Source organism: Antennarius striatus, chromosome 16 (genome assembly GCF_040054535.1).
Source record: "Antennarius striatus isolate MH-2024 chromosome 16, ASM4005453v1, whole genome shotgun sequence".
Taxonomy (NCBI): domain Eukaryota; kingdom Metazoa; phylum Chordata; class Actinopteri; order Lophiiformes; family Antennariidae; genus Antennarius; species Antennarius striatus.
In genome coordinates, this window is record NC_090791.1 from 5,090,731 (window position 1) to 5,116,912 (window position 26,182).

Below are 26,182 nucleotides of genomic sequence, written 5' to 3' on the forward strand. Positions count from 1 at the left end.
GCAGGTATGTGAATGAAATTTTGGATCAATGAGCTCCATCATTGATCCATAATTTTATTCACATACCTGCAGTTCCAGACATGTCCAGAGGAGAGATAGTGAATATATTGGTAGAAGGATGCTGAGTTTTGAACTGCCAGGCAAGAGGCCTAGAGGAAGACCAAGGAGGAGGTTTATGGATGTAGAGAAAGAGGACATGAAGGTAGTTGGTGTGAGAGAAGAGGATGCAGAAGACAGGGTTAGATGGAGGCAACTGATTGGCTCTGGCAACCCCTGAAGGGAAAAGCCGAAAGGAGAAGAAGAAGAATGAGCTCCATCATTATGTCCTCCAATCAGTGGAGGTCAGCAATCTGTAAATAGTTTCCAACACAGACTATGTTAATATCCTCAGACAGGTGTATCAACAATGATATATTTTAACAATGATAGAACAAACACCTACATTATAGATTATTATGGATTTTAATCCTCTAAATGTGGTTTATGATCCAGACTGGATCAATTTCCACACAGTGGCAGCAGTATTAGCTACAGAGAAAAAAACAAATCCAGTATTACTATTCATACCCAAATCACCATTAACAATTCCATCCAAATCCATTCATAAATCTTGGAGTTACTCTACAAACAAACACGCGTGGACGTTGTAAAAAAAATAAACACAGGACAGTTATCCACGGGGGGAATATTCCCACTGATTTCCTCTGGAAGGCAGCAGAGCTGAAGGAGTGTAATTTACTGTAAGGCGCACAAGAAGAAGACAGAAGCGGTGTGAGAGGATGACGACAAACCGGGGAAGAGAAAGGAAGACAGCAAAAATTGGCTTTAATAAAAGTCACAAGTTGTCATGCGTACTTGGTATTATAGAAGGGAAGCGCCCTGAACGACAGTGCTGCTGACCGGGTCCCAAACGCTCCATTCCACCTCTGCACTGGTTCATAACACAAGAACTAAACTGTTGGTAAAGTCAACACAAGTTGTTGTGATGGACTTCTCCTATAGCTGAGCGTGAATCCGTATGAAAGTCTTTCTTAGTTTTGCACTTTCATTGAGTCCAAAACAACAACAACAACAACGACATGGCAGACAAACGGACCTGCAACGTTGTAATTTTGGGTTTGGCTTTTCTGTTCATTTTTACCGCCTTCACCACCTGTGGGAACGTTGAAGTAAGTCAAAGGATACTCGACTTGTTGCTCATTCCAACCCTTGAAACATATAGAATATTTAATGTTAAATCAAGTTAATTTATTGCATGAGAAAACTTTTGTTTTTGTCCGATTGCATGTTAAAGGACATACTCTGACTCAAATTCTATTTAAAATTTAACATAATCCCGTGCTGCTTTTACAAACATCTGTGTCTGTTGTGTAAATGATGTCAGCGACAGACAAAAACACATGAACTATATATCATTTGGTTTACAATCTTTACTTTATAAGTTTCTTTATTTTTGTACACACATTTTTTCATTAATTTGAAAAAGAATCCGCAGGGAACGAGCGTTGGGAAATAGGCCACACAGTACTGAATCAGGCGTATCTCGTGTTTCTAATTTTCTTCAATGGTCAGTGAAGTCATCAAACAGATGACTGATTCGAGGCAGCGACTGCTGCCCCCCAGCCAGAATATTCTGGCTCTGGGTTGTAGATTGTCTGTATGTGTGAATGTGAGGTTCACTTATTTTATTTTTAACCCCCCCCCCCACACACACACGCACACGCACGCACACACCACCAGGACAGTTCCAGACTGTGTTGGGACCCACCTCAGGCAAATAAGCCTTGCTACCTTGTTTTTCCAGTTCTTTTCTTTTTAAATAAATGTCCAGAGGCGTATAAACTGACAGTATTCAGCTGTTGTTGGACTTTCATTTGAGTTTTAATCAAATTTATAGCCATCGTTGCAAAATATGTCAATGAATGACTCTCCTGAAGATGCACCCCTCAGCTGAGATGAGCTCCCCTGTTGAAGCCTGTGAAATCTAAGCAGTTGTAGGAAATGAATGGATTGACGAAAGACTCGGAAGTCAACACCATCACTGAATTGTTGTCATCTTATTTGCAGCAAACTGTGGTGAAAAGTCTTCAGAATGATACGTTCGTTGGAAGCGGGTACCACAGGTAGGAGACGCAGGGTGGAGAAAATGAAGAAGGATCTTCGTGTTTATTTTAACAATCAAAAAAACACCTGAATAATAATTTCTTTGTCTCGTTTGCAGTCTTGGAATCATCTATGGGGTATTTTCTTTCTGCAATTTATTTGCACCAGCTGTTGTTGCAGTAATAGGATCAAAATTCACTATGTTTTTGAGTGGCCTACTTTACAGGTAAACACGTGGAGATGAAATCCAGGTTGTCATTGCATGTTACACATGCTGATTGCTGTTTGCGTTTCCTGTCTAGTGGGTACATCGCTGTGTTCATCACCCCCTCAACGTGGGCCTTTTACTTGACCTCTGTGCTGATTGGCGTAGCAGCAGCCAGTGAGTTCCTTTCACATGACTTTTACTATGACGTTAGATATAAAATTACTCTCATTCTTACTGCTCCAATGCCAAATACAGTATAGTCATTTATTAAAGCAGTTGATAAAAATCCTGTCAGATGAATAATTGATTAAACAGCTAATCAATCCAGACCGCAGAATTTCTTAAAGTTTGTTTTTTTTAATATGGTTTTTAAATAAGAATAGATAGGTTTTCATTGTTGGTGTGGCATTGAATTACATCCCATTCACTTAAAATGTGCACATGAAGCAGAATTCAGTGTGCATATAATAGTTGAACATACAGAGACACATAAATGCTTCGACTTGGGTCTCGTTTTTTTTTTAAAAATTTTTATGCATCTTCTGCATCTGAATAGTGTTTAATCATGCGTATGGGGATTATCATTGCTGGTATGTATAAACAGTATATCCCAAATTTAGACCTTAAATAGGCTACAGGCACTTTTTGTAAATAGTGTGCAGAACTTTGAGCTTTCTCGGTGATGTTAGCAAAAAATAGTGAGAAAGCAGCTCTTAACTGAACGTTTATTAGAAAATGAAGGGAAATGATTTGGGGCTGTTTTTTAATGCAACCTGAAATCACTGTGGTGTGATGAATTTTTATCACATCCCGGGGCTGCTACTGTGGTTACAAGCATTACTTGCCAACACAGGAAAATAATTTTACACTTCATGCTGGAAATTAACTTACTGGATCACCCCCCCCCCCCAAATGACCTCTGTGTGGCTTTCCTGCAGTGCTGTGGACGGCTCAAGGACACTTCCTGGTGGAAAACTCAGAGGCTTCCACCATCAACAGGAACACAGGGATGTTCTGGGCTCTCTTGCAGTGCAGGTATGCAGCTTAGATAGCCCCAGAGTGACTTGATGTTCCGCCACCATCACCATGTGTCACTGGATTTAGATCCAGTTCCAAATCTGGATCTGGATTTGAAAAATTGAATTTTCTACTGTGGTTGAAGTGATATTGAATAGAAAACTGTGTATTCTGATAGTTATTACTTTCATATTTCAAAGTGTTTGATGACCTTGGTGTGAAACTCCAAAATAAAGTCACCAGCATGCAACAACATGCATGTGTCGTATTTTTATACAAGTAGTCGTGTGATGCTATATCCGATATTAATGCTCCTTTGATTAGAGCCTTCAGTGAGATTTTTTTTTATCTGAAAATATTACAGTCTTCTAATTTGTTTCACACCAAGGACGTTACTAAAATAGCCTGCAGTGTCACATCATTACATTCACTGTGGAAAACACAAGTTTTTCATGTTGTGTTTTTTGTTTGATGCACGTTTTTTAGTTGATGTAGGATAAAATTACACTGCGGCAACCAAAATATCACCCTCATCTGTATTTTTAGACAGGATATTAACTTACGCGTTATTATAAAATTACAGTACATAATGTCAGACATCACAAAATGAAAGCACAGAGACCTCCTACATTTGTAAAGCTCTCTTGTATTTGGCCCACCATTCTTGAACACGGGCTCGGACAACTAATTTGTATTTGATAAAATATGCACATCGGTTATTAAAATAATTACACTGGCTTTCACCTGTGCCAAAGCTCATAATAGGGCATGGCTAATCTGACTCTGCAGGGGTGATCTCTGCCACAATAAACTTATGAATGAGTCCTTCACAGCCTGCACAAACACCCAGAAAGCCGTTACTGTTGCTTTTTATGAATAACCCCTGTTATCCCTCACTGAGGCTTAGAGCAGACTAATTGCTCATCTGCATTTTTAAAATTACGTGATATGTAATTAAAGACAGAAATAGGCTGCGCCGTTCATCATGAAAGGGAAATAAACAGCTTTTTTAAATAAAAAAAAAAGAAATAATAGAAGCATCCTCAAAGGGAGAAATGGAGATTATTGTGTTTAGAGAGTTGATGTTTGATCCAGCTCCCCAAAAAAGAAGGTCCAGCGTCCTTCCTGTTTTCTTCTTCTGTCAAACACGTAGAACCGAATAACTGGTGTTAGGTGACAGATTGATTAACCTCACAAGAGAGAGAAACCTAAAACTGAAAGTCACAGTCCTACACAAGAGGTTTGAGTCTCATACAAATGCTGTGGAGTGGAGCCCATTACCATCTACTGTTCTGAGCTTATTGCCCTGGACCTTTCAGTAGTCTTCAATTATTACTTTCACCAAGGATCAGGAACTGTTCTCAATCATGCTCACTCATGTGACTTCACTTCATCCAACTGGGCTGGTTCACTCTAATTGGAGGTGCGTTCAAATCAGCGTGGATGAAAGAAAAAAATCAATGCTTTTTCATGTCTTGGTATTTTATTTGTCACCTCTTTATTGATTTACATATTTATTCCCACCCCTCCTTACACACTCACACTCACACCATTTCATACATCACCATTTTACTACTATGTTGTGTTTCATTAATACATATTTTATAAAATGTTCCTTAGGTGAAATTAATGCTTCTGCAAAGTCAGAAGGAAAAAACAGCTCCAATTGAACTTGACAATCATGTTTTACAGATAATTCTTGATTTTATAACAACCTTCTCTCAAAGTTTCTCTAGCAGCTCTGGGCTTTAATATTGTCTGATTGTCATCCTTAAAATGAAATGAAATTGTAATAACGATAATTCCATCACATAGACAAAAATCTGTCTCCCGCTGAAGTGGGAGACAGATTAAAAGGCTATTTATTACGCTAAGAGTTTAAAAACATATGTCATGAAACTATCTATGTAGTAATCTGTAAGATTAAAAAAAAAAAAAAATCCCATCACTGGAAAAACAAGATTTATTTATACCCCTTTTGTTGTTTGTATTTAAGTCATTTACTCACTTGTCTGACAGTCCTTATCTAATTTACAGCATGTTGTTTGGCAATCTATACATTTATCTTGACTGGAACAGAAGAACAGAGATCCCAGGTAGGGTTAATTTGACTAAGCACTGTCACGACTGTGTAGTTAAGTCTAGCATAATGAGTGATTGGTTGTTCCAAATATGCTATAGCTTAATGGCGGTAATATATCTTGTGTCTTTAATTGAGCATTTCATTTTAATCGTCCTCTCCCAGACAGTAGCAGGAAAAACATTTTCCTGTCCCTTTTGGTGGCCTCCATGCTCGGAACGCTCAGCTTCCTGGCGTTGAGGAAGAACCATCCTGAAGAGGAGATGCTCTCTGAAGAGGAAGGGCAGTCACTGCTCTCCACTCCGACGATGTGAGTGAATGTGCTTTAGATAATTATGTGTTTTTCACGGTCACAAAACCACTGCTGAAAAAGGACACGGAGGGTATGAACCTCAAGTGATGAATAAAAATGTAAACATAACTGTTCATTCAGTTGGCCACAGCTAGCTATAATCTAACCACTTTAGAGCAATGTTGAATTTTGCAAGTAGTTTTTAATATATACCAAAGTAGTTCTGCAGGAGGTTTAAAACACTCTTGTCCTTCACAAAAAGGACAATGGTCATTTTGAACCGGATTACTGCATTTTGACAGTTGAGCTTAATCATCGCACTTGACGTGAGTACGGTACTATCAGGCAGATTTGGGGCAGCCGGGTCAGAGACTTTCTTTCTTAGAAGATCAGGGTGAAAAAACCTAGACTTCCAGGCACAGCCCTGGACTTTATTTTAGATAGAGGTTGTTCAACTTGAAGCGTGAGATGAGAGACAAAAATTTATATTATATAGCTGGAATAATTAACCACTGAAAGCAGTATAGTGGAAAGATTTCTCAACACTTGAGACCTAAATGAGTAAATCATATAAAAATATCATTAAATCTTTAATTTTGGACAAAATTTAATCTTGTAAATTGTATCGGTCCGTTTTATGCCAGCAGGTTATGTTTGCAAACTGTTTGGGTACTTGAGGCATTTGTCGCCTATTGGCTTATTTTTAGTGTGCATGATTCCAACAGTGCAATAACGAATCCTACTGGGAGTGAAAAACAGTTTTCGTGTCAAGTATTGGGGTTCAATGGAATCCTCCATGCCGCTAAAACCTCTTTGATTTGGAAATTAGTTCTCGTGTTCTCCTCTTGAAGAAAGTCTGATCATTGTTTAGCATGCAGTTTATTTTTATGGACCAACTTCAAATTCATTTGTTTTCTGTTGTTTAGGTATAAACACAGAGTAAGCACCGCCGTGCAGGATGCTAAAGCAGAGTTCAGTAAGTTTGCATCATTCACATAAAAATCAATCTTGCATACTTATTGGGTTTTAGTAATGTATGATTTAATTTGTGGGTAGTGACACATTTAAGTCTAGTGTAGGGGTTCTACTAAAGTGATTCACATGTAATAATGGAAAAGCACAAAACAAAGAGGACTTTATCATTATTTCCTTTAAGTTAATAACTGGACAATTTCTTTTTAAAGATACTAGTTGATGACAAAACAGGAAATTTGCAATACTTGTACTGTATATTAAAGTGTTAGCGGTTACCAAATGTCACAGTGATCTCTCCAAAACCTGATAGGAAATGTACTGTACTTGTACTAGGTGTGACCGTGTGCATTAGGGGTTGTCTGTCTATGTATGGCCCCTGTAATGCACTTGCATCGCGTCCAGGGTGTACCCCACCTCTTGCCTATAACCAGCAGATCCGTGACTCGCAAAGTGGATAAGAAGCTGAAGACAAGAAGAGGCGAGACCTCAACCTGCTGGGGGTGCTAGAGGAAAAGTGTGAGGGTTGAAGGATTTTCCTCTCCTGACATTGACTCTCTCATTCAGATGGTGTATGACACCATCTCTCTATTCACTTCATTTTCTCTGATAAGACTTGGCACACACCAAGGTTGAAGATAAGCTGTACACTGCAGACTGACAAGGCCATTATAGACTATGTGTAGAAAAGTCACAATGTGACTTATTTGCAGAATAAATTTCATATTTAGTTAAGGTACCCAATGGAAAAAGGACACATTAATGAGGCAAAAGCTAAGGATTTATAAATACTCTGGATTACAGTTCAGTTTTTGGGGTGAAATAACACAGTTTCACCTGTTGTGTCGATCTTAAATTCCCCTTAAAGTGCAGTGAATGCTTCTGCTTAACACATTATCCGTCTCTGCATCTCCTGAGACCTTCCTCTCTCCATCAATTAGATTTCCTTCATTAGATGATCACAATGTCGTCAGGATTCCCTCTCTTGGGGTTATAAAACTAGACAAATTCCATACCAATCCATTTATATTCACAATAATTTGAACCAAAATAGCCATAGTTAAAATGTACCCACAATAGAAGTAACACTGTTTGTTTCTATTGGAGTTTAAATTGCATGTTACAGTTGGTATAAAAGGAGATAAAATGGGCACATTTTATAGGAATGTATATTTTCCATTCCAGGTGTTTGACATTCTGCAGGTAGCCCCTGTTGTCCACACTTTACAGCTTTTAAGGCTGAAACTAGCAGGTAGTCACAAGTACTTCTGTTTTTCTTCAGGTGAAATTGGTTTTCGTCAAAACTCTCCTAGCATAGCAACAGAGCACTAAAGTTTTATTTCAGATTGTATCTCTGTTTGCCAATAGGAAACTCTGCTGCTCTTGCACCTTGAGTGCAGCCTGGAGTTGTTTGGATGATCAGATTGCTCTTTGTCTTCCTTGTATCTTGTGTTCACAGAAACCCGCTTACACCTGCCTCAAAGATTTATCGAAAATGCACACTTGATTTATGCTAAGAAACGGCAACCAGTCATTTATTAACAAACCTAGTGGGAGTTCTTTTAAAAAAAAATCTGAATTTTTTTGGGAGGTTTTTCTACCTGCATTTAAATGAGTTTTTCCCCCATTTTTTTTTTTTTTTGCATTGAGCTAAAGTTGTCAAGGGTAATGTGGCCTTCGCATTTTAATCTGAGCTCAATCCAGATAAGTGGTGGGAATTTATACGTATTTATTAGCAATTTAAATCAGTGGTGTATCATGTGTCTTCCTACTCAGAAACCATTCTGCAACTCATGAAGGGTAGAACTATACTGCTCCTGAGTCCCTGCATGGCATACAGTGGTAAGTTCATGTAATATGTATATTAGCCTCCGGGGAAGGCTTTGCAGTGATAGCATGAACTCCTTGTTCTCCAGGCCTGGAGCTATCTTTCTACAGTGGAGTTTACGGGACCTGCATTGGAGCAACTACACAGTTTGGAGCAGCAGCCAAAGGCTTGATTGGGATCTCTGGGATTGTGGTAGGCATTGGAGAAATTGTAGGTGAGTTTATGTCCCTTGAGTGTTTTCAGGTGTTTTAAGGTCACTTAATGAATGAATGAATGAATATTTTTTTTCCCATTAGGTGGAGGCTTGTTTGGATTGTTGTTTAAGAACAATTGTTTCAGACGGACCTCCGTGGTCTTCCTGGGGATGGTTGTACATTTTATTGCTTTTTATCTAATTTTCCTCAACATCCCAGATGACGCTCCTGTCGTCTTTCACACCACAACTCAAAATAAGTCATACCTAACTCCAAGGTAGTACATTTCTTTTAGCAATTTGTCAATAAAGAAAATTAAACAGTCGCATTTCTGTTTTATTTGAAAAACCACTATATTTTCTTTCTTTAGTGTTTCCATCGCCCTGCTGTGCAGCTTCTTGCTCGGACTCGGGGACAGTTGTTTCAACACACAGCTCTACAGCATATTAGGCCATGTTTATGCTGAACACAGCACGCCTGCTTTTGCCATCTTCAAATTCATCCAGGTAATCCCAAGTCGCCAATCCTCAGGCATTGTTAGCAGAGCTGAGCAAAGCCGGGTTAAAACGGTAGCTTGTCAAGTGTGAAAGAAATTCACCTGAAGCTCCATTAAAAAGGGAGAAAGCAAGACCCACATGTGCCACGTAATCTCCCTTTTTGTTTGCTGAAAAATTATTCTTGGAAATATAAAATAAGCCATAGAAATGGAGTTATTTCCTTGAAGGTTTTCTGAAATTAAAAAGCATTCTGGTGAAATAACAGCTTCCATACCTGGTCTGTACATCATTAGTAATCTGAGAAAATGTCAATGGCAAAATAATGAAATATCTTGTGGTTCACGGCCAGCCAAGAATGTCTTAAATATTAATGTTAATAAAACATTAATTCAGATATAGACAAGTGTATAAGAACAAATACGTGATCATGATCCTGTATTTTTATCTATGCACATGTAAAATTCATCTCGTTAAGCAATTTAACCTCAGTCATGAAACTTAGTGTATTTTTTATAAACCTTTTAGTCTTTGACATTTGGTTCATCTGTCATTTTCTAACCATGCAACATTTTTTTTTAATGTAATGTTATTCGCTGTATTATAAATGGCGAATAGGGGCACAAATAATAACCTCTAATGCTGCATCATCAGAATCTGCAGTGAATGTTTCAGTTCTTAGCAGGTACTTGTCTAATGTGACCCTACAAATTAACAGGAGCTAGTTATTGTAAACCATGAGCTAGTAAGCCTGACACACTGACGTTAGTGGCTCCAGCCCTGCTGTGTCTAATTACAGTTTTTATGGAGGGGGTTAATGAATAGTTGTGGCGCTGTCACATACCATGGGGAGCCAAATACTTACTACCCAATTAGATTTGTAAATTATGTGATTCTTGATGTTTGGATGTTGCCTTTGTTGTGTGATACATATTGAAAAAATATTTTGGCTCTCCTATTTTGCCTTTGATTCAGCAATATAGTGCTTTTTTAATGTCATTTACCAGATGATAAAATGACAAAAAAAAAAAGGCTGATAAAAATTAAAAACCCCCAGGTATAAACAAACTCACAATATTCCATTAATTTATGAAAACGCATTCAGATCCAGGTCACAATCTGGATCTGGACGATGGTTACGATATTTTGCTTGAACTTCATTTTAGATGATCTTATTGTGAGACTAACTGAATCTATTCCACAACAAAAGAAAACCCATTATCCTTTCTGTCAGTCTGTTTTTGCAGCTGTGGCGTTTTTCTACAGCGGTTACGTGCTGCTGATGTGGCAGCTCCTGCTGATGGTCATCCTGGGCTTCTCTGGAACGCTGTGCTTCTTCATCGCGGAGAGGATGCAGAACGTCTCTGACGATATACAGGAGTATTAGGAAGAAGATATTTCTCCATCTGCACTGATTGTTTTATAATACACAAATGGTATGGAGTTGCCTTAGGAAAACCTTTGAATAGTATTGCCATTAGTACATTTCCACTAACTTAAAACTGTAGCTTCAGCACTACAATATAGAAATCATGTTCATTGTTGTTCAACTGTTGGTCTAACGGTAGGAATTTAAAAATAATCACTTTGTATTTGCTGCAGCGTTTTCAAGCTCAGGTTTGCAATTAAAAACTTATATTGTGAAAAATAGTTCTTGTTACATTAAATATTTTTAAATCTCTTATTAAATGAAGGTTAATAGAGACTTTTTACTAATTAATACTGGACAATCATTAACTTTTTTTGTAAATCTTGCATGATGTCAATGTTTTATTCTTTTGAATAAAGATCTATGCATTTTCACTAACACCTGGTGAGCTACATAATTTAACATTTTATCATCATGTAGTTGGGATGAAAACAAATATTTAAAATTTCTGTTGCATATGATGAAGTAAATATTTACTGATGTCACCTGCTGCTCTTTTTGTAGCAGGTGTACTGAATCATCTGGAAACACCTGGAATGGCTTTTGTGTTTCACCGTTAACTGTATTTACTTACTATCAGAAACCCAGTGTACAACCCAGTTGTCACATCATTGTATGATAAATCTGGATTTGATCCTGATTTACAAGATTTATTTGAAAATCCATGGCACCATTAATCAAAAAGGAAAAGGGTTGGGGAGAGGGTCTGGGTGGCAGAGACAGGGTTATGAGGCCACAGGTCCCACATTACTTCACTAGTAATTGAGTATTGATTACATTATAATGGGAATAAGCAGTTTTGTGTGATCTTCATTCAGTTGTGCCACTTACTTGATGATAATAAAGCATTGACGGGCTAAATGACGTCGACAGCGTTTACTCACACAGTGAAATTCCAGCAGGGTTCGTGCGATTTGTTCAGAGAGATAACCTTGTAAAGAACGTAACTCGGTTTGAATAATTCTATTACCTGAATGCCGACGTGTCTGATGCAGAACCCATTCATTATTCCATAATGTCAATGCCAATTGAATCTGTAAAGTGTAATACATAAAAAGAAACCCTCAGCACAATATCCTTCAGCTACTCACTATCTAATACACCCATTTATCAACCTTACAAACACTCGCTTTACATTTTTTGCAAATTACTTGAGTCATGAGTTGTTTTTTCATGGAATTCTTGTTGGTATGCTAAATTTTGTGTCTTCAGTCATGAGAAGTAGATTCAAAAATTTTCAATCAGTTTTGCTCACTGAAATATTCCCACACAACTCTTCGCCCTCTCCTCAGAAGCTCTCCTCCGAGTATTCTGTGCAGACCTTGATTTCCCTGAACGCCGCTTTAGCCCCACTGCAAGTTTGGCTAAATAGCAGATCAAATGTGTACATCAGTGCTGCTGTACTTCATTTTGTCACATCCTCACATACTTCAAGTTGTAATTAGATGGTTTGATAGAAATGGACCTACTGGGCACGTCAGAAGTCTGTTATCTGAAACAATGTGCCCCTGTCTTTGTTGTCAGGTGGTGTGTTCGGGGTGCATGACGATTTCCACTGTCAAACCGATGAGACAGGTTTCATTTGAAATTCTGTCTGTGCTCATGGGATTAATTCATTTCATGTATTCATTTTCATCCGTGCCCTCCTTGATTGCTTTCGACTATCTGCCAGAAATCTGATTTTGTACCTGTAGCTCACTCGGCTATTAAATTTGAAAACCTGCCTCATTTCCATGAGTTACGGAACTCCAAGGATATTTGTAGGAATAAGGTTGAGAGCACAATTTTAAAAAAAGCCAATTTGGAAAGAATAACATATCCTATCAAATTAGATGACTAACAAACAAATTATATGCAGGATGAAATGAGCGCAAACATTTTTCACAGCTTGTTTGTTCTTTTTTTCCCCTGCTGGTAACTTCTCACACAATAGTTGCTGCAATCATCATCAGCTCAATTAAACTAATCATTTGGCAGTGTGTGTTCATTGTTCACGGATCAGAAGTGTTTTGTGATCAGAAGTTGCTTGAGGATTTATGAGAATTAGCCTCACTTTAGTTAAAAACTCTGGATTGGTTTCCCTCCACAGTGACAGAAATAAAGCCAAAACACAAACTCTACTCCAAACACGCCTTTTCTTTTCTTTTCTTTTTTAATTGTGGACTGGTCGTCATGACCACCAGAAACTGACAGAGAAGCTGAGCTCCAGGGAGCGGACATAATGCCAGCACCGGACAGGGATGAACAGCACATCTCCTGGCCGTAAAACGCATTCGAGATACGGAGCTGTGAAAAACTCTGGGAACCGCTCCCTGTCGGGATTCTCCACCTCCACCTGCATGGGAGGGGTGAGAAATTGGAAATGCTGAATATATTTGCTGGCTTGGTGTGTACTATCTCTACGAATTGTGGATCCCACCTGACTGGTATTGTGAAGGAGCTGGGATTGATGAGGGTAGAGCTTGTCAGTGTCCTCTGGAGAATACAGACGGATGTATTTGCTTCCTACCACCTGATGTATATACGAGGGGGAAATCCCAAGTGATAAACAAAACGTGATCTTGTGACAGATCTTTGACACTAACTGGATTCATAAAACTTGAGTTGTTACTGTTACCTGAGCCAGGAAGTTCTGCTGAGGGTCTTGGTGCAGAGGAGAGACAGTACCTCCGGGGCCAAACCATGCATTTATAGTAATATCGTCTTCCTCGCCTTCACCAAGGCAACAATAATCAGGGAGGCAGATGTCTTCCTTCAGCTCTGGTATCTGAGACAACATCCATCATAAAAACCCTAGATTTAACTAGTAATTCAAATAAAATACAAATGTTTTCTAGTTATATTATTTATTTCCTACTTTATTCTGCCGTTTTCTATTGTATATAACATTTTTAACACCATGTGTCTCTAGGCAGGGGTTTAAAGGGAAAGGATATCTAAAAAAAATCTACTGGACAGGAACAATCAGCCAAAAATGTATACTGGAAATGAATTTCACTTTACTTTTTAATTTACTCTTTAAAAACAAACAAACACACACCTGATGTACAAAACATTGTTGAGTTTGTTTTTTTCTGTAATCTTTTTTAATCTATGAAAAAAAATTAAGGTATAGATTATTTCTGAGGCAGCACAACATCCCTGTGTGAGAAACAACAGGTACAGACAGGAAAGAAGTATTGCTGTAGTGTCAATGACACCAAATCACACCCTGGTGGACAGTCAATGTGAGCCGACTGAGACCCCCCACTCCCCCCCCCCCCGCCGTACAGTAAAATAAAGATTAATCTTGCGTGGTATCAGGATGAAACATGGACTTCATAATGCCACAAGAGGCTGATTATTAAATTTGTAAACTGAAAAAATAAATTACTACCAATAACCTGTCATTTTAAAATCGGATGAAGCGTCGTACCTGATCAAAAAGCTGGTGCTGAGCAAGGTAACCCTTATCTTTAGCTCCATCCTGTACGATACAGAGAAGAACTTTGAGCTACAATAAAGCTTTACAAATCTCACGTTTCTTTACGGGAGACTGTACAATCATTCTTACCTTATTTAAAATGAACCGATCTATGAACTGATCGACTGTGAGCAGTGTCTGCGACCAATCTTCGTCCGTGTACCTAGATCCCACCTCGACAGGGACGGTCCGACAACCAGCGATAGATCTCAAGTATTCTAAGCTTTGTGTGTGTGTGTGGGGGGGGTGAAAGAGTGCACGCGTTAATGTAATACATATGAATATTCATGAGGTGGATTCTAACTGCACAAATCTGTATCATTCCTTCTAACATCTGAGCTGCGGCGTCTGATGCCAGGAGCCGTATGTCAGATGCCAAAGTGAATAGCCAGGTGTCAGCTGTCAGCAGCGAGAGGGAGGACAGTGAAGGATGCTCTTAAACGGACAAGCAATGATATCCGACTCTGCAGTCATGGACTAAAATCAAAGGATAAGGGAGGCGGCGAGTTAACCAACCCGAACCTGACTTTATCTAGTTCCCACTTACCCATTAGTTTCAAACATGTATGATATATTCTACATACAGTCAATCCTGGTATTAAATTGATCATATTTAGCATCCTGCATATTTTCTGTGCTTTCAGCTAGTCACAAATGTTGCTGATTCCATGACCAGACTGGTAATAAGAAGGGTTGCAGTGCTTAACTATGATGGAGGACTGCCACTGTGTAACAGCAGTACGTGAAGCCAGCGCCCTCAGATGCCAGTGATTTTCCAAACCGAATACTTTTAAGTGAGGGTGATTTAAATTGATTCATGGTTTTACGGCAGGTCTTTGGTCGACAGTTTGACTGAATGAGTTCAGAATGCTAATATTGACAAATGGGCTCATAATTAGGAGAACAACAGACACACTGATGTCATCTGGGTGAAAGTATGCAAAGGAGACCCTGATGAATGATACAATACAAACAGAGAAGCGTAACTGAACTGGAACACACGGTGGAGAAGAAATACCTCCAGGGGTGTTTGTTGAGAGCGGGCCAGTGGTCGATAATCCCTTCTAAAATCACCGGACGGAGGGGGAGTAGGTAGTTCATGTTGAAGCTCTCCAGGGAAGGACACTTAATCCTAGGAACAGCCATCTCCTCTCGGATCGCAGGAACTCGTGGGTTCTCGATCTTGATCCTCTGTGGATGAAAACTTTTTGCGGTAAGACACTCGACCACATCTGTGATCATATTACCCAGAAGATCGAAGCAGAACTAAAATGATCAGCTGATGAATCAATGAAAAAGTCAGAAACACTCATTCAAGATGATTTTGAAAAAGTAAATCAGTGTTTTTTTAGCCGGATGCCTTAGTACCCATACTATGCGTCATGATAATAAAGTTTTTGATAATCTGTAAAAAAGACAGCTCTTCAAATGTAATTGTTTACTGATTCCCTTTGTCTCATTGGATCATAAATGTTATTTTTAGGTGTGAAACCATAAACATAATGTGGTTCTTAATTGTCATCTAAAACCTTTGACGACTGACAATTTTCTTTTTATATTTGTGTAACGATGATTATTAAAAAAAGATACATTTTTGAAACAAACACAAATTAAATCGTGTTGAACATCACATTTCAGTATTCCTTGACCTATCCCAAAATATTCAGGAAAGAACAAAAGTACATGTTAAAAACCACTGACCTTAAACTCAACTGGTTCAGATTCATCTTCCTCTAATTCTCGGACTTCTTTCTGCAGAATCTGAACAATCACCTGAAGAATATTGTCCATAATGGCCGCACCCATGAGTAAACCCATGTCACATGTCCGTACAGCCTCCATGATCTCACCTTTTGACAGTTTTTGGCGACACAGAGCAGCCACTTTGAAGAGGCAACCGTAAGAATAGACACATCTCCACTCTTTGTCCACGTGACGCCAGGTACCCGTGTTGAGCTTCTCCCACGCAAAATCCAAAATTATCTGAGCGTTAATAATCCTGCTGGTTCCATCGGTGTTGCTGTACAGCTGCTGCCGGGATTGTTTCATCATTTCCAACACGCTCAACTCCACTTTGTCGCTGAAGTGCAGCGGGAACTCTTCCTCATTAGGAGGCAGGGCAGAGGAGATCTTTGACCACAGCAATGCCATTGATGAATGTCTTTATTTACTCTGTGGGACAGACACTGAAGGTGAGTTAGGACACCACTTGTTCAGACTTAATCTCTATCGATGATGCACCACTACTCTTAAAATAAATTTACATTTGCATCATTTGAAGAGTAATGATCACATTAATTCCCTTTGATACTCAGAGGCAAAGATTGTCATTTAATCTTGTTCTCTACCCCAGTAGTCATCTGTCAGCTGATGTAACAATTTGCTTTAACTGCCCAACAACGTAACACACTCACACACACACACGCACCAAAAGCTTTCCTGTTGCCCACAAATGCATGTCATTTCCAAACTGGCAACCAGAAAGCAGAAAACACAAGTGAGGACATCGTAAGCATGAGGAGTGAATTTATCACATGTGATGACTCTCTGTTGCGTGGTTTCTGGAAAAAAAACAACAACCCACTACCAACTCCCCTTCCATGTGACTCCATCCGTGTTTGGACGCTTTGTGCGGTTGGAGATGATGCCAAACTAGGCCGCCAACGTGAAGCACCTGATTCATCCGAGACGAGAAACACAGCCTCGAGAAGGGAATATGAACAGAGCTTTCCTGAATGGTTGCATTTATTAAACGGCATATCTAAGGTCATCGAGTGACGACCCTGCAGCGCTCTGAAACAGCACTCGAAGCAGCCTCATTGATATTCTAAAGACTCGTCACCACTCCTGGCTTCATTCATATTTCACAGAAGCAACCAAAGAAGCAGAAAGTCCAATCATTTCAGATGTTTGGGGAATTGCAGTCTCATTGTCAGATTTTATTATGGAAGTCACTGAGGAAGAGTGAACCTTCACTGAATCTGTTTTTATAATACTAATAGCTAGAAAAACAAGGATATCTTCCTTAAAATCCCATGTGAAAGTGGAATCTAATGGCATTTTTAGATGACTATTTCTCCTTTCTTTGCTCTTCTATCCCACAATTTATTAAAATTTGTTTTGGTGCCCCTGTGTTTTGTTTCTGATTCAATTAAATGAATAACGGGTTGTTGTAAAATCCCTTAACTGTACGTGTGGATGACAAAAATCATTTTACTTCTGTAATTAGGAAACCACTCCGACAAGACGCGACAGGGATTTGATTAATCTGATCTTGTAAAGAACAAAAAAGACGTAACATCGGGCTTCTTACGCAATGTAAGACAAATTTATCAGATATTAAATGCAAACTGGATCATTTCTTTTTACCTGTAAACACCACAAACACACAACTGGCCCAGGTGAGCCAGTATCAGTTTGACGGGGACAGCTTGGAACCATTCGTGAGGCTGAGCAGCAACAACATCCAACTTTACTGCCTGTGTGACGTTAAAAGTACGCCGGGTAGGAACTTGAATATCGATAAATGGTTCCACTTTACGTTCAAAAAGGAACAAGTGGTTCAAAAATGCACCGCCTCACAGTTATCATAATCCATTTTAAATATGTTTATTTTTTATAGCGCAAACCAGTTGCATTCATTCTATCGTAATTTCTAAAGTGCTGTATCATTTCGAGTCACAATACTCTCTAGAGCCAATTTAATATTGGAATAAATGGCATTGTGCCATTGCTTAGATAGACGCGCTATACACACAGCTGTTATTCAAATGCCAGTATCCTATTTTGCATATAATCTCCGATACTCTGTTCCTACGATGCCCCATCTGTGCACAACCTCTCAGTCTCAGAGCTGCATGAAAATGTGTTGCTCTCTTTTGCGCTTTCTTTTCATAGATTATCAGCCAGCTGTCGCACAGTTTAGTTAATTAAATTAAGACAGTGCTTCTTTAATAGTACAGCGTGGGGCAGAGGGACACATGCATAAACAAGCATGAAAAACTCAGGATCTTCACTAACAGGAAGAAAGGAATACAGAAAGGGAATATTTAAAGTGTCGCAAAAAATTGCAGTGCTTGTTATTGGCAGAACTCAGAAAGAGACGTGTGGATAATAGATACTGTTTTTGTGTCATAAAAAACTTAAACATTATAGAAATATCAAATCATATCAAAGATATGTCCTGGCAACACTCAATTTAAGACAAATTTTACCCATAGAACAAATTCAGACCCAAATTGTAACCAGAGAAATAGGGAAAAAACAATAACAGCACGAAAATACCCCAGTTCTTGTGTGTGGATGCTTTCTGAAAAAAAAAAAGAACAGTGTATTGTGATCTGCTCTAGAAAGAAACCAATCACCACAGTGACTCAAAGTACAACTTTGAGTCACTGTGGAAATGTAAATAAAAAGAGGTGAAAATGAAAAATGAAAGACACAACTTTATAGTAAGATTAGTCTGTGTGCAAAGTCCGCGGTGCACTGGCGTCGTGCCCGGAGTGTCCCCCGCCTCACGCCCTATGCCACTGGGATAGGCTCCAGCTCCCCATGACCCGCTGCGGCGGATGTAGCGGTGGTAATATGACTGACTGACTGTTTGCAAAGTTTCTTGTAAAAATGCCAAATAGATTATGAGTTATGCTAGGAAAACTCAATGGACACACTCAATCGGATAAATCTCAACGCAGTCATTCTGTGGCGCTGTGACAGTTCTTTCATTATAATAAATGCTGCAGTTTCTACACAAACATCTGTATTTCCTATTTTAATTTCAACTGCTACTCAGAATGTTTCAGTAAACACAGGTTTTCCTAGAAGGCTGATTGATATTTATCTGTACATGCAACGTTAAGACAATATTTGGATGTGTGTATGTTTTGATGACACATAGAGATACTTTTTTGTGCTCACTTCCTTTGTTGAGGTTGGAATGGGGGAGTCTGAACAAACATGACATGAAATCGTCTGCAGGGAAGTCTAGGATCTATAAACACAAAGCGCTATTTTCAAATGTCAAACACTCCATGAAATTCAAATAATCTCACTGCAAAATGTGGAGCGGTTCCTGTATGTAAATCAGATGGAAACAAAAAGGAGACAACATGTCTTTCCAGGAATCACAGGGGATTTAAAATGTTTCATGCATTTCTCTTCATTTTTCTTGTGTAAACGGCAGAATTTTTGTGGCTCAATCTATTGTTTGGTTGCAGGTGAGACATTACTTTTGAGGCCAAAATTACAGTGTGTTGGACTTTTTCTCTCTCTATTTCAACCCCTTGCTGTTGCATTTGGAATGGAGGCCTTTCATAAAAAATCAATTGCATATTTCATATAAAAAGATTTTTAAAAAAGGATAAAGAACAGGCAACTTTTTTGTTTTTTTTGTTTTTTGCTACACTACACATAATTTTGTGTTAAATGAAAAAAACCAAAAGCAGAGTAATTAAATATAATGAAATTTGCGGCCAAAAAACATCAACAACATTGGTATTCACCTACATTACAGCCGAAATAATGCAAAAAAAAATTCCCTGAAAAGCATATTGTAGACTAGAAACACCTGGCCTCAGCTGGTCAAACACACTGTGTTCATTATTGTATGGGATGCTGCAGCACGCAGACTTCACACCAGGATGTCAATGCTGTGATTGTGTACCTCTGCCTGTGCTAGTAGTTTAGAAGTGCTCTCCCTGCAGGAGAGGATGATGTTTTATTCAGATGTGTTGGACTCTGTGCTTGTAAGATGGCGTGGGGCTCCACTGAAGGTCAGAGGCCCAACAATATAATTCCTCCCTGTGCTGTCAGTGTTGACATCATGCACAGGCCCTTGTCCCAAATCTCCATCGGCAGGAGTCTGTGACCTTTGCCTGGTTTACTTGGAAGAGGAGGGTGATCTCTTGCTCTCTCTGTCTCTGGCTTTTTCTGTCTGTTCCTGCATGGTATTATCAGAATGGTGTCACTGGGGCGGTACTGAAATGTTAAATTTTAAGACAGGTGCTTCTTCTTCTTCTTCTCCTTCTCCTTCTCCTTCTCCTTCTTCTTCTTCTAACATACTTCTCTGACACTCCAGACTTCTTCATACAATACCACAGTTCCTGTCTGGGCACCCTGTCATAAGCTTTCTCCAGATCTACAAAACACAATGCAACTCCGTTTGGCCTTCTCTGTACTTCTCTATCAACATCCTCAAACCAAATACTGCATCTTTACTACTTTAGTTTTTTGGCATGAAACCATACTGCTGCTCGCAGATGCTCCCTTCTGCCCTTAGTCTAGGTTCAACTACTCTTTCCCTTAACTTCATTGTATGGCTCATCAGCTTTATTCCTTTATAGTTGTCCAGCCATCTGGAAGCTCCTCCTGACCACCCAGAGCCTGTCTTAACTCCTTCCTAAAAGTCATGCAACACTCTTCCTTTTTCAGCTTCCACCATTTCATCCTCAGCTCTGCCTTCGCCCTCTTCATCTTCCTCACCACCAGAGTCATCCTCCACACCACCATCCTATGCTGTTTGGCTACACTCTCACCTACCACTACTTTGCAGTCACTGATCTTCAGATTACACCGTCTACACAAGATGTAGCCTACCTATGTGCTCCTATCTCCACTCTTATAGGTCACCCTATGTTCCTGCCTCTTCTGGAAGAAAGTTTTCACTATAGCCGTTTCCATCCTTTTTGCAAAGTCAACCACCAACTGTCCTTCTGCGTTCCTCTCCTGGATACCAAACCTGCCCATCACCTCCTCATCACCTCTGTTTCCTGCACAAACATGTCATTGAAGTCTGCACCAATGCACCAACATGTCCATTGAAGTCTGCACCAAACGCTGCCGGTGCTATTTATCCATTTTAAGAATCTTTTTAAAGAAGAGAATTCTCATCCTTTTAAAAAACATTTTTAAATTAAAAATTTTTTGTGAGCCAAGAAATTAAAAAAAAGAAGTTTTGTAAACTCTTAAATCGACAAACTACAAAATCAATATTTTTGGTGACTTACATGAATATTTCATATTTCAAGGACGTTTGCTAAATTCGTCTTCTATGTTCTTCCATTCAGTGTTAGATGAGAAGATTGATACTACAGTGCGCCTCACACATTCGCGCATCAACAGTTGCGACTTCACCTCATCGCAAATTTTTGGTAGGCAGTCAGGTGATACCATATGCGCATTCTCTTGGCTGACGGCATTTGGAAGTGCGTTATGTTTTGTGAGTCTCGGACTTCCGTGAGACACAAAAGCGCTCTAAACAGTTGATAAGAGTGAGGGAAAAGGTAATACAGATATAAGGTGGTTTAATATCAGTATGGGGAGGGTTCATAAATGTTTAAATTACCGTAAATAGTAAGATAAATAGTTTGTCGCTATATCGCGGAATTTGTCAAGCGCGTGTGGTTCCTGGAACGCATTAACCGCAAGTAATGAAGGTGCACTGTACTCTCAATTTATTTAAGTACCTGGAGCAAAGTTTTACTTAGCTTAGCTTAGCATAAACACTGGATGCATGAGGATGCATCTAAATGACTTCTTTTAAAATAACAAAACCAAGCCATTTCAAGCCATTTCACAAATGAACAAACTGCATCTAAGTCTTTTATAGCTCCATTAAATATGACATTAAATATGACTTCATCGTAGTGATGTTGCTAGGCAACCAGCAACAATAAATTCCAGGGAGTGCCAGCAACCAGGGCAGAAACAATCCATACAAACTCTCATATCTGCTTTTATGCTTTATGCCGACAATTAGATAACTGACTATAGAAACGTTCGTGAAAACATCCAAGCAAGCTACTGTTCTGTTTCTAGGCTTTGAGGGAAGCTACGCTACCTGGCTATTGGATCTGACTACACATTAACTGTGCAGGTATCAGAATGATATCAATCATCTAATCTAACATTCGGCAATAATGCAATTAAGTCTAACTTTCGCTGTCGTCTTCCGCTCCACTATTGATATTAGCAGCAGCTGCGATGGCCTGAGAGTCATTTGGAATGTTGTGCAATAAGCAAGTTTGTTTTGTTTGATTGTGTTTCTCTTTAAACCAGCTTGTCTTAACAGTAGTGGAACAAGGCAGTAGCGGCAGTGAGAGAGGCTCCTGCCGTTTCTGCTGCACCAGCTCAGGTTTTTTTTTTTTTTGCCAGCAGCCGAACAGGGCAGCAGGGCAGCAAGGACTGTGACTGTCAGCAGTGTATTCCCAGAGGCCCGTGAGGGCTGAGCTGCCGAGACACTGTAGGAGGGATGTAATCACCACCATTACGCTCCAGGTGCTACTGAAATAAAAGATGGAAAACAAGCCTCCGGTGGTGTTGCCATGGATTGGAATCCAATTAAACACTGTTAAGCTCGGCGCAAACTGCCAGTTGTGGCCTGTTGACTCATGAAATTAATGTATTGTCAAAGAAACTGTTGCAATGCAGAGTGCGGCATGACCCAAGGCACAACCCATTCACAACGCTGGAGCTTAATTCTCGGGTTATGCAAATATAATTTGGCAAGTCAAGTGTCAGGGAGACAACCCAATTTTGCATCTGTAATGCCACAATCTGGGTTTTTTTTCTTCTTCCTTTTTGCTGCTGCTCGGCTTTGAAGGTCATCTGTTTGCTTAAGCCTGCACACAAACACATATCACATCAGCAAGTCCAAAAGCAGTGTCACATTTAGCCCCCAGGCAATTTATGCATACATAAAAACTAGTGGAGGTTAAGGGTTGCCACATTCCCTGGAAACCTGGTAATGGGTGTTTGGAAATACCCCGAGGAGGTAACAAATGAGAGGTGTAAAGTTAAATGTCCTGTGAAATCATCAGGAGATCTGAAACAAGCTGCCTTTACAGCCTCTGGGAGGTTTACACAGACAATTATCTCGGGCACACCCGGCCCTCTGCTCGCTGTGACTACAGGTCAGAGACACAAGGCTGTTCGCTTACAGATGTTGCTGGTAAGTCAGAGTCAAGGATGACAGAGGCGTCCCCTGGGTCATTGCGGAGACACGGGCTCGCCAGCCTGGCGTTAGTGTTGCTGGTGCGGTCTTGCCTGCTCGCCCCAAGCAGGTGCTCAATTCCAGGGACTTAATGTGGGACGCCAGAGTGCAGGCAGTGTGTCAAAACCGGTTTGGATCAAATTAATGCAACCAGGTGTGACCCTACAGTGGGGGGGTTCAGGTGACACCTGCTACTTCCCTTTAATTAGAACTAAAACAGCTGTTTCAGGATAGACAGAGAGGGAGAGGGGCCCCGGCTCGGTTTGCTGCCTCACCGCTTGATGCTGGTCACATTCGATTACTGCAGCAATTTTCAGGTAATGCCGATACATAAATCAATACTAGGCAGCAGGAAAACACACGTTTACACCATTTGGTAGTGAATAAAACTGTAATAACTTCTGTGAAAGCGTTCACCTGTGTGAATAACCCCTTTTCAACTCTACCCAGTGTGTTCGTACAGTGGATATGGAACTGCTGGCTATAAGACTCACTCTACGAAAGCAAGGTGAAGATAGATACAGCCCCCGCCTTGTTATTCCAGCTCTGTGGAGAATCTTCATGGGGTTGTGAGCTCTGGGGGGAGTTTAAGCAGCTTTGATCTTGTTTGGAATAAGTAAAAAGTAGAGTGCAAATGAAAGGAGAAGGTATCCGTCTTGAAATTTTGGGATTTCCTTTTTGTTGTTGTTTTTTTTAATAAGGCTCTATGGAGGTGGGTTGTCATGCTCCACTTTGTACTGTGCAGCATAATTAGCAGCACAGGCTTTGTTAATTTTCATATTTGCAAATACGCAATGTGTGGATTTTTATTGATAATGCAGCAGCGTATACCCTCAGATGTTGCTCACAGATTTGTAAAGAGCTCTTTTTGTAAAAAACAAACAAACCGGATTGTTCATCCTCCCTCAGCTCTGCTTTGAAACAGTTCAAAGATCAGCCCAACATGACAAGTTCACTTACCAGCAGAGAGCAGTATTGTGGTGGCAAAGCCCTCCCCGCACCGCAGCTTTATAATTTAGAATGCAAAGAGGAAACACAGATAGCCTGGTATCTCGTTTGCTTTGTTTCTTGACAGTGTTTTGACTCCGAAGGCTTTTCATCAGGTCATATTTAAGAATGACATCCTCAGCATAACACAAAGACGGCTGCAAAACAGAGATTAAGTCTTTCAAACCCTGTCAAGACACAGGCAGTAATTATTAGCCAGACTAACTCACACTGCTTGCTTTCCTCTCCAATTTGTTTGTTTTCTGCTACTTATTCCTGTCCAGGTTTATGTCACCTACTGTTCACCAGAAAAGAATCAACAGATGACTCCTTATTGAAATTCAAAAATGGAGTTTCGGATGATTAATTCGATGCATCAAATTCCAGATGTATTAGAAGGTTTTTAATCTGTTTGCCTCTGTTACGGATGGTAGAAGGGATCCTTCATTTTGAAAATTTTTTTTTTGTCTTTCATCATGTAGGCTCAAAAAGGTGACAAAAGATCAGAGAGACATCCAGAGCTGAAAGCGAACACGCTTAGAAATCATATAATGGCACATGCACCTGAGCCAAGAATGCCTTTTGGCGGTTTGCGAACAAACAAAATCTGTGGGTGTCTTGCGAGCAGCTTCAAACTGGGTCAGGAGTCACCATTTTTTGTAAAAAATAAGTCTATTTTTCCATTTGTGAGCAAGTTGAATCCTAATGCAGTGGGCGACGGCCTCCACAGAGCTGGGACAGGAAATAGCCACACTTGGTTGCAGTGGAAGGAAAAAGGACGGTTAATTCTTGTGGCACCTGTGACCCGCCACTGGTTCCGTAACAAACAACTGCCTCACTGAATAAGAGGGGGGAGAAGATGCATCATGGCAGAGCCCCCCCCCATCCCCACCCCCCACAAAAAAAAAAAAAGCAAGCAAGCTCCGCACAGAAAGAATCCCAATTTTCAAAAACCTAAGGATCTGATTGATGAGTTTGATGATGGGCTCTGAACAACATGCTTAGTTTCTGAGCTTACATGTGTGACAGAGATGTCCCTGTTTCTCATCATCAACCCCCCCCCCCCCTCCTTACGAAATGCACAGATATACACTATTTTCCTTGCATTTCTTTGCAGGAACAGGAGCCAAATATAATCCGGTCCTTCAAGCACCTGCCTCTCCGATGAACAAATACACAGACACATCTCTGAACATGCCCAAGGGTTCTTATCGCATCCAGCTGTCAAAAAGTGTGCTGATACATCACCCAAGTTCTGTGTTCTCATTCGGACACTTTGACCCTTCTGAATAAATCTCTGACACGTCTGGAAGAGCTGGCTGTTACATGCTTTGTCGGTTTGAATGTACAAAGAAAAATTTATCATATTTGGAAAATAAATAGGGAAATATGGGACAAATATCCCTTTCATCTCTTTGTAGAAACATACATTCATATTTTGGGTGGATTTTTAGGTATATGTAACCCTTTTTGTTGTGTTTTTTGTCTAATTAAAGGGCAATTCGGAAAGGACATCGTGACCAGCTGTCGTCATTCCATTCCGTACTGTCTGGTTTCCTCATATAAATAAATATTTCGTTTTTCTTTTTCTCATACAAAACAAATTGCGATCTATTCCAGAGTCCTGCTTTTGAAAACACACGCACATACACACAGAGACAAAAACATAAAAGACACAATCCGGTAACCCTGGAAACTGAAGTCCCGTTTGAATGACCGGGGCACTGTCTTCTCAAATTGTGAAATTATTCATTCTTCCACAACTTTCATGTCATCAGAGTTTCCATAAGAATGGGATCAAACAACTGTGTGTTCTTGCTTCTCCACAATTTCACCAAAGTGACATCTGAAACTGTTCATAATGCTTTCATTCCTACACATAATGAATTCTCTGAACACTCCAGTGATCAATAAACATCTAAAATGATACTGCACACAGTTGAACTGGCTGAAGGGCCGCTGTCTTCCATAAGCTTCTTATGTTTCCTTTGAAATCAAACACCAAGCGATTAATTAGTTTCTTCTGTCTAGCTGGGAGAAGAGTTCATTTGGTTTGGAATTGATTTGAATTTAAGTTATGCAACTGTATTTTAAATGTGCTGCTTTCAAAGACACGGGTGTCCAGGATA

General features: G+C 39.8%; 2 protein-coding genes across 2 annotated transcripts; one reads left to right on the forward strand and one right to left on the reverse strand.

Annotated features, from left to right (window-relative positions):
- The first annotated feature begins 770 nt into the window (after window positions 1–770).
- LOC137609631 (UNC93-like protein MFSD11) lies at window positions 771–10,991 on the forward strand. Its single transcript, XM_068336785.1, has 13 exons — window positions 771–1,169; window positions 2,068–2,123; window positions 2,222–2,329; window positions 2,406–2,485; window positions 3,250–3,346; window positions 5,366–5,424; window positions 5,574–5,718; window positions 6,627–6,676; window positions 8,449–8,514; window positions 8,589–8,714; window positions 8,797–8,971; window positions 9,065–9,200; window positions 10,423–10,991. Exons 1-13 carry the CDS (start codon window positions 1,080–1,082, stop codon window positions 10,573–10,575), a joined length of 1,341 nt encoding a protein of 446 aa, XP_068192886.1. The 5' UTR covers window positions 771–1,079; the 3' UTR covers window positions 10,576–10,991.
- Window positions 10,992–12,780: 1,789 nt separating this feature from the next.
- Window positions 12,781–17,587, reverse strand: kdm8 (lysine (K)-specific demethylase 8). Its single transcript, XM_068337194.1, has 8 exons — window positions 17,450–17,587; window positions 15,782–16,252; window positions 15,099–15,271; window positions 14,171–14,303; window positions 14,033–14,083; window positions 13,235–13,384; window positions 13,037–13,129; window positions 12,781–12,952 (listed from the first exon to the last, which is right to left on the reverse strand). Exons 2-8 carry the CDS (start codon window positions 16,229–16,231, stop codon window positions 12,788–12,790), a joined length of 1,215 nt encoding a protein of 404 aa, XP_068193295.1. The 5' UTR covers window positions 16,232–16,252; window positions 17,450–17,587; the 3' UTR covers window positions 12,781–12,787.
- Window positions 17,588–26,182: the final 8,595 nt, after the last annotated feature.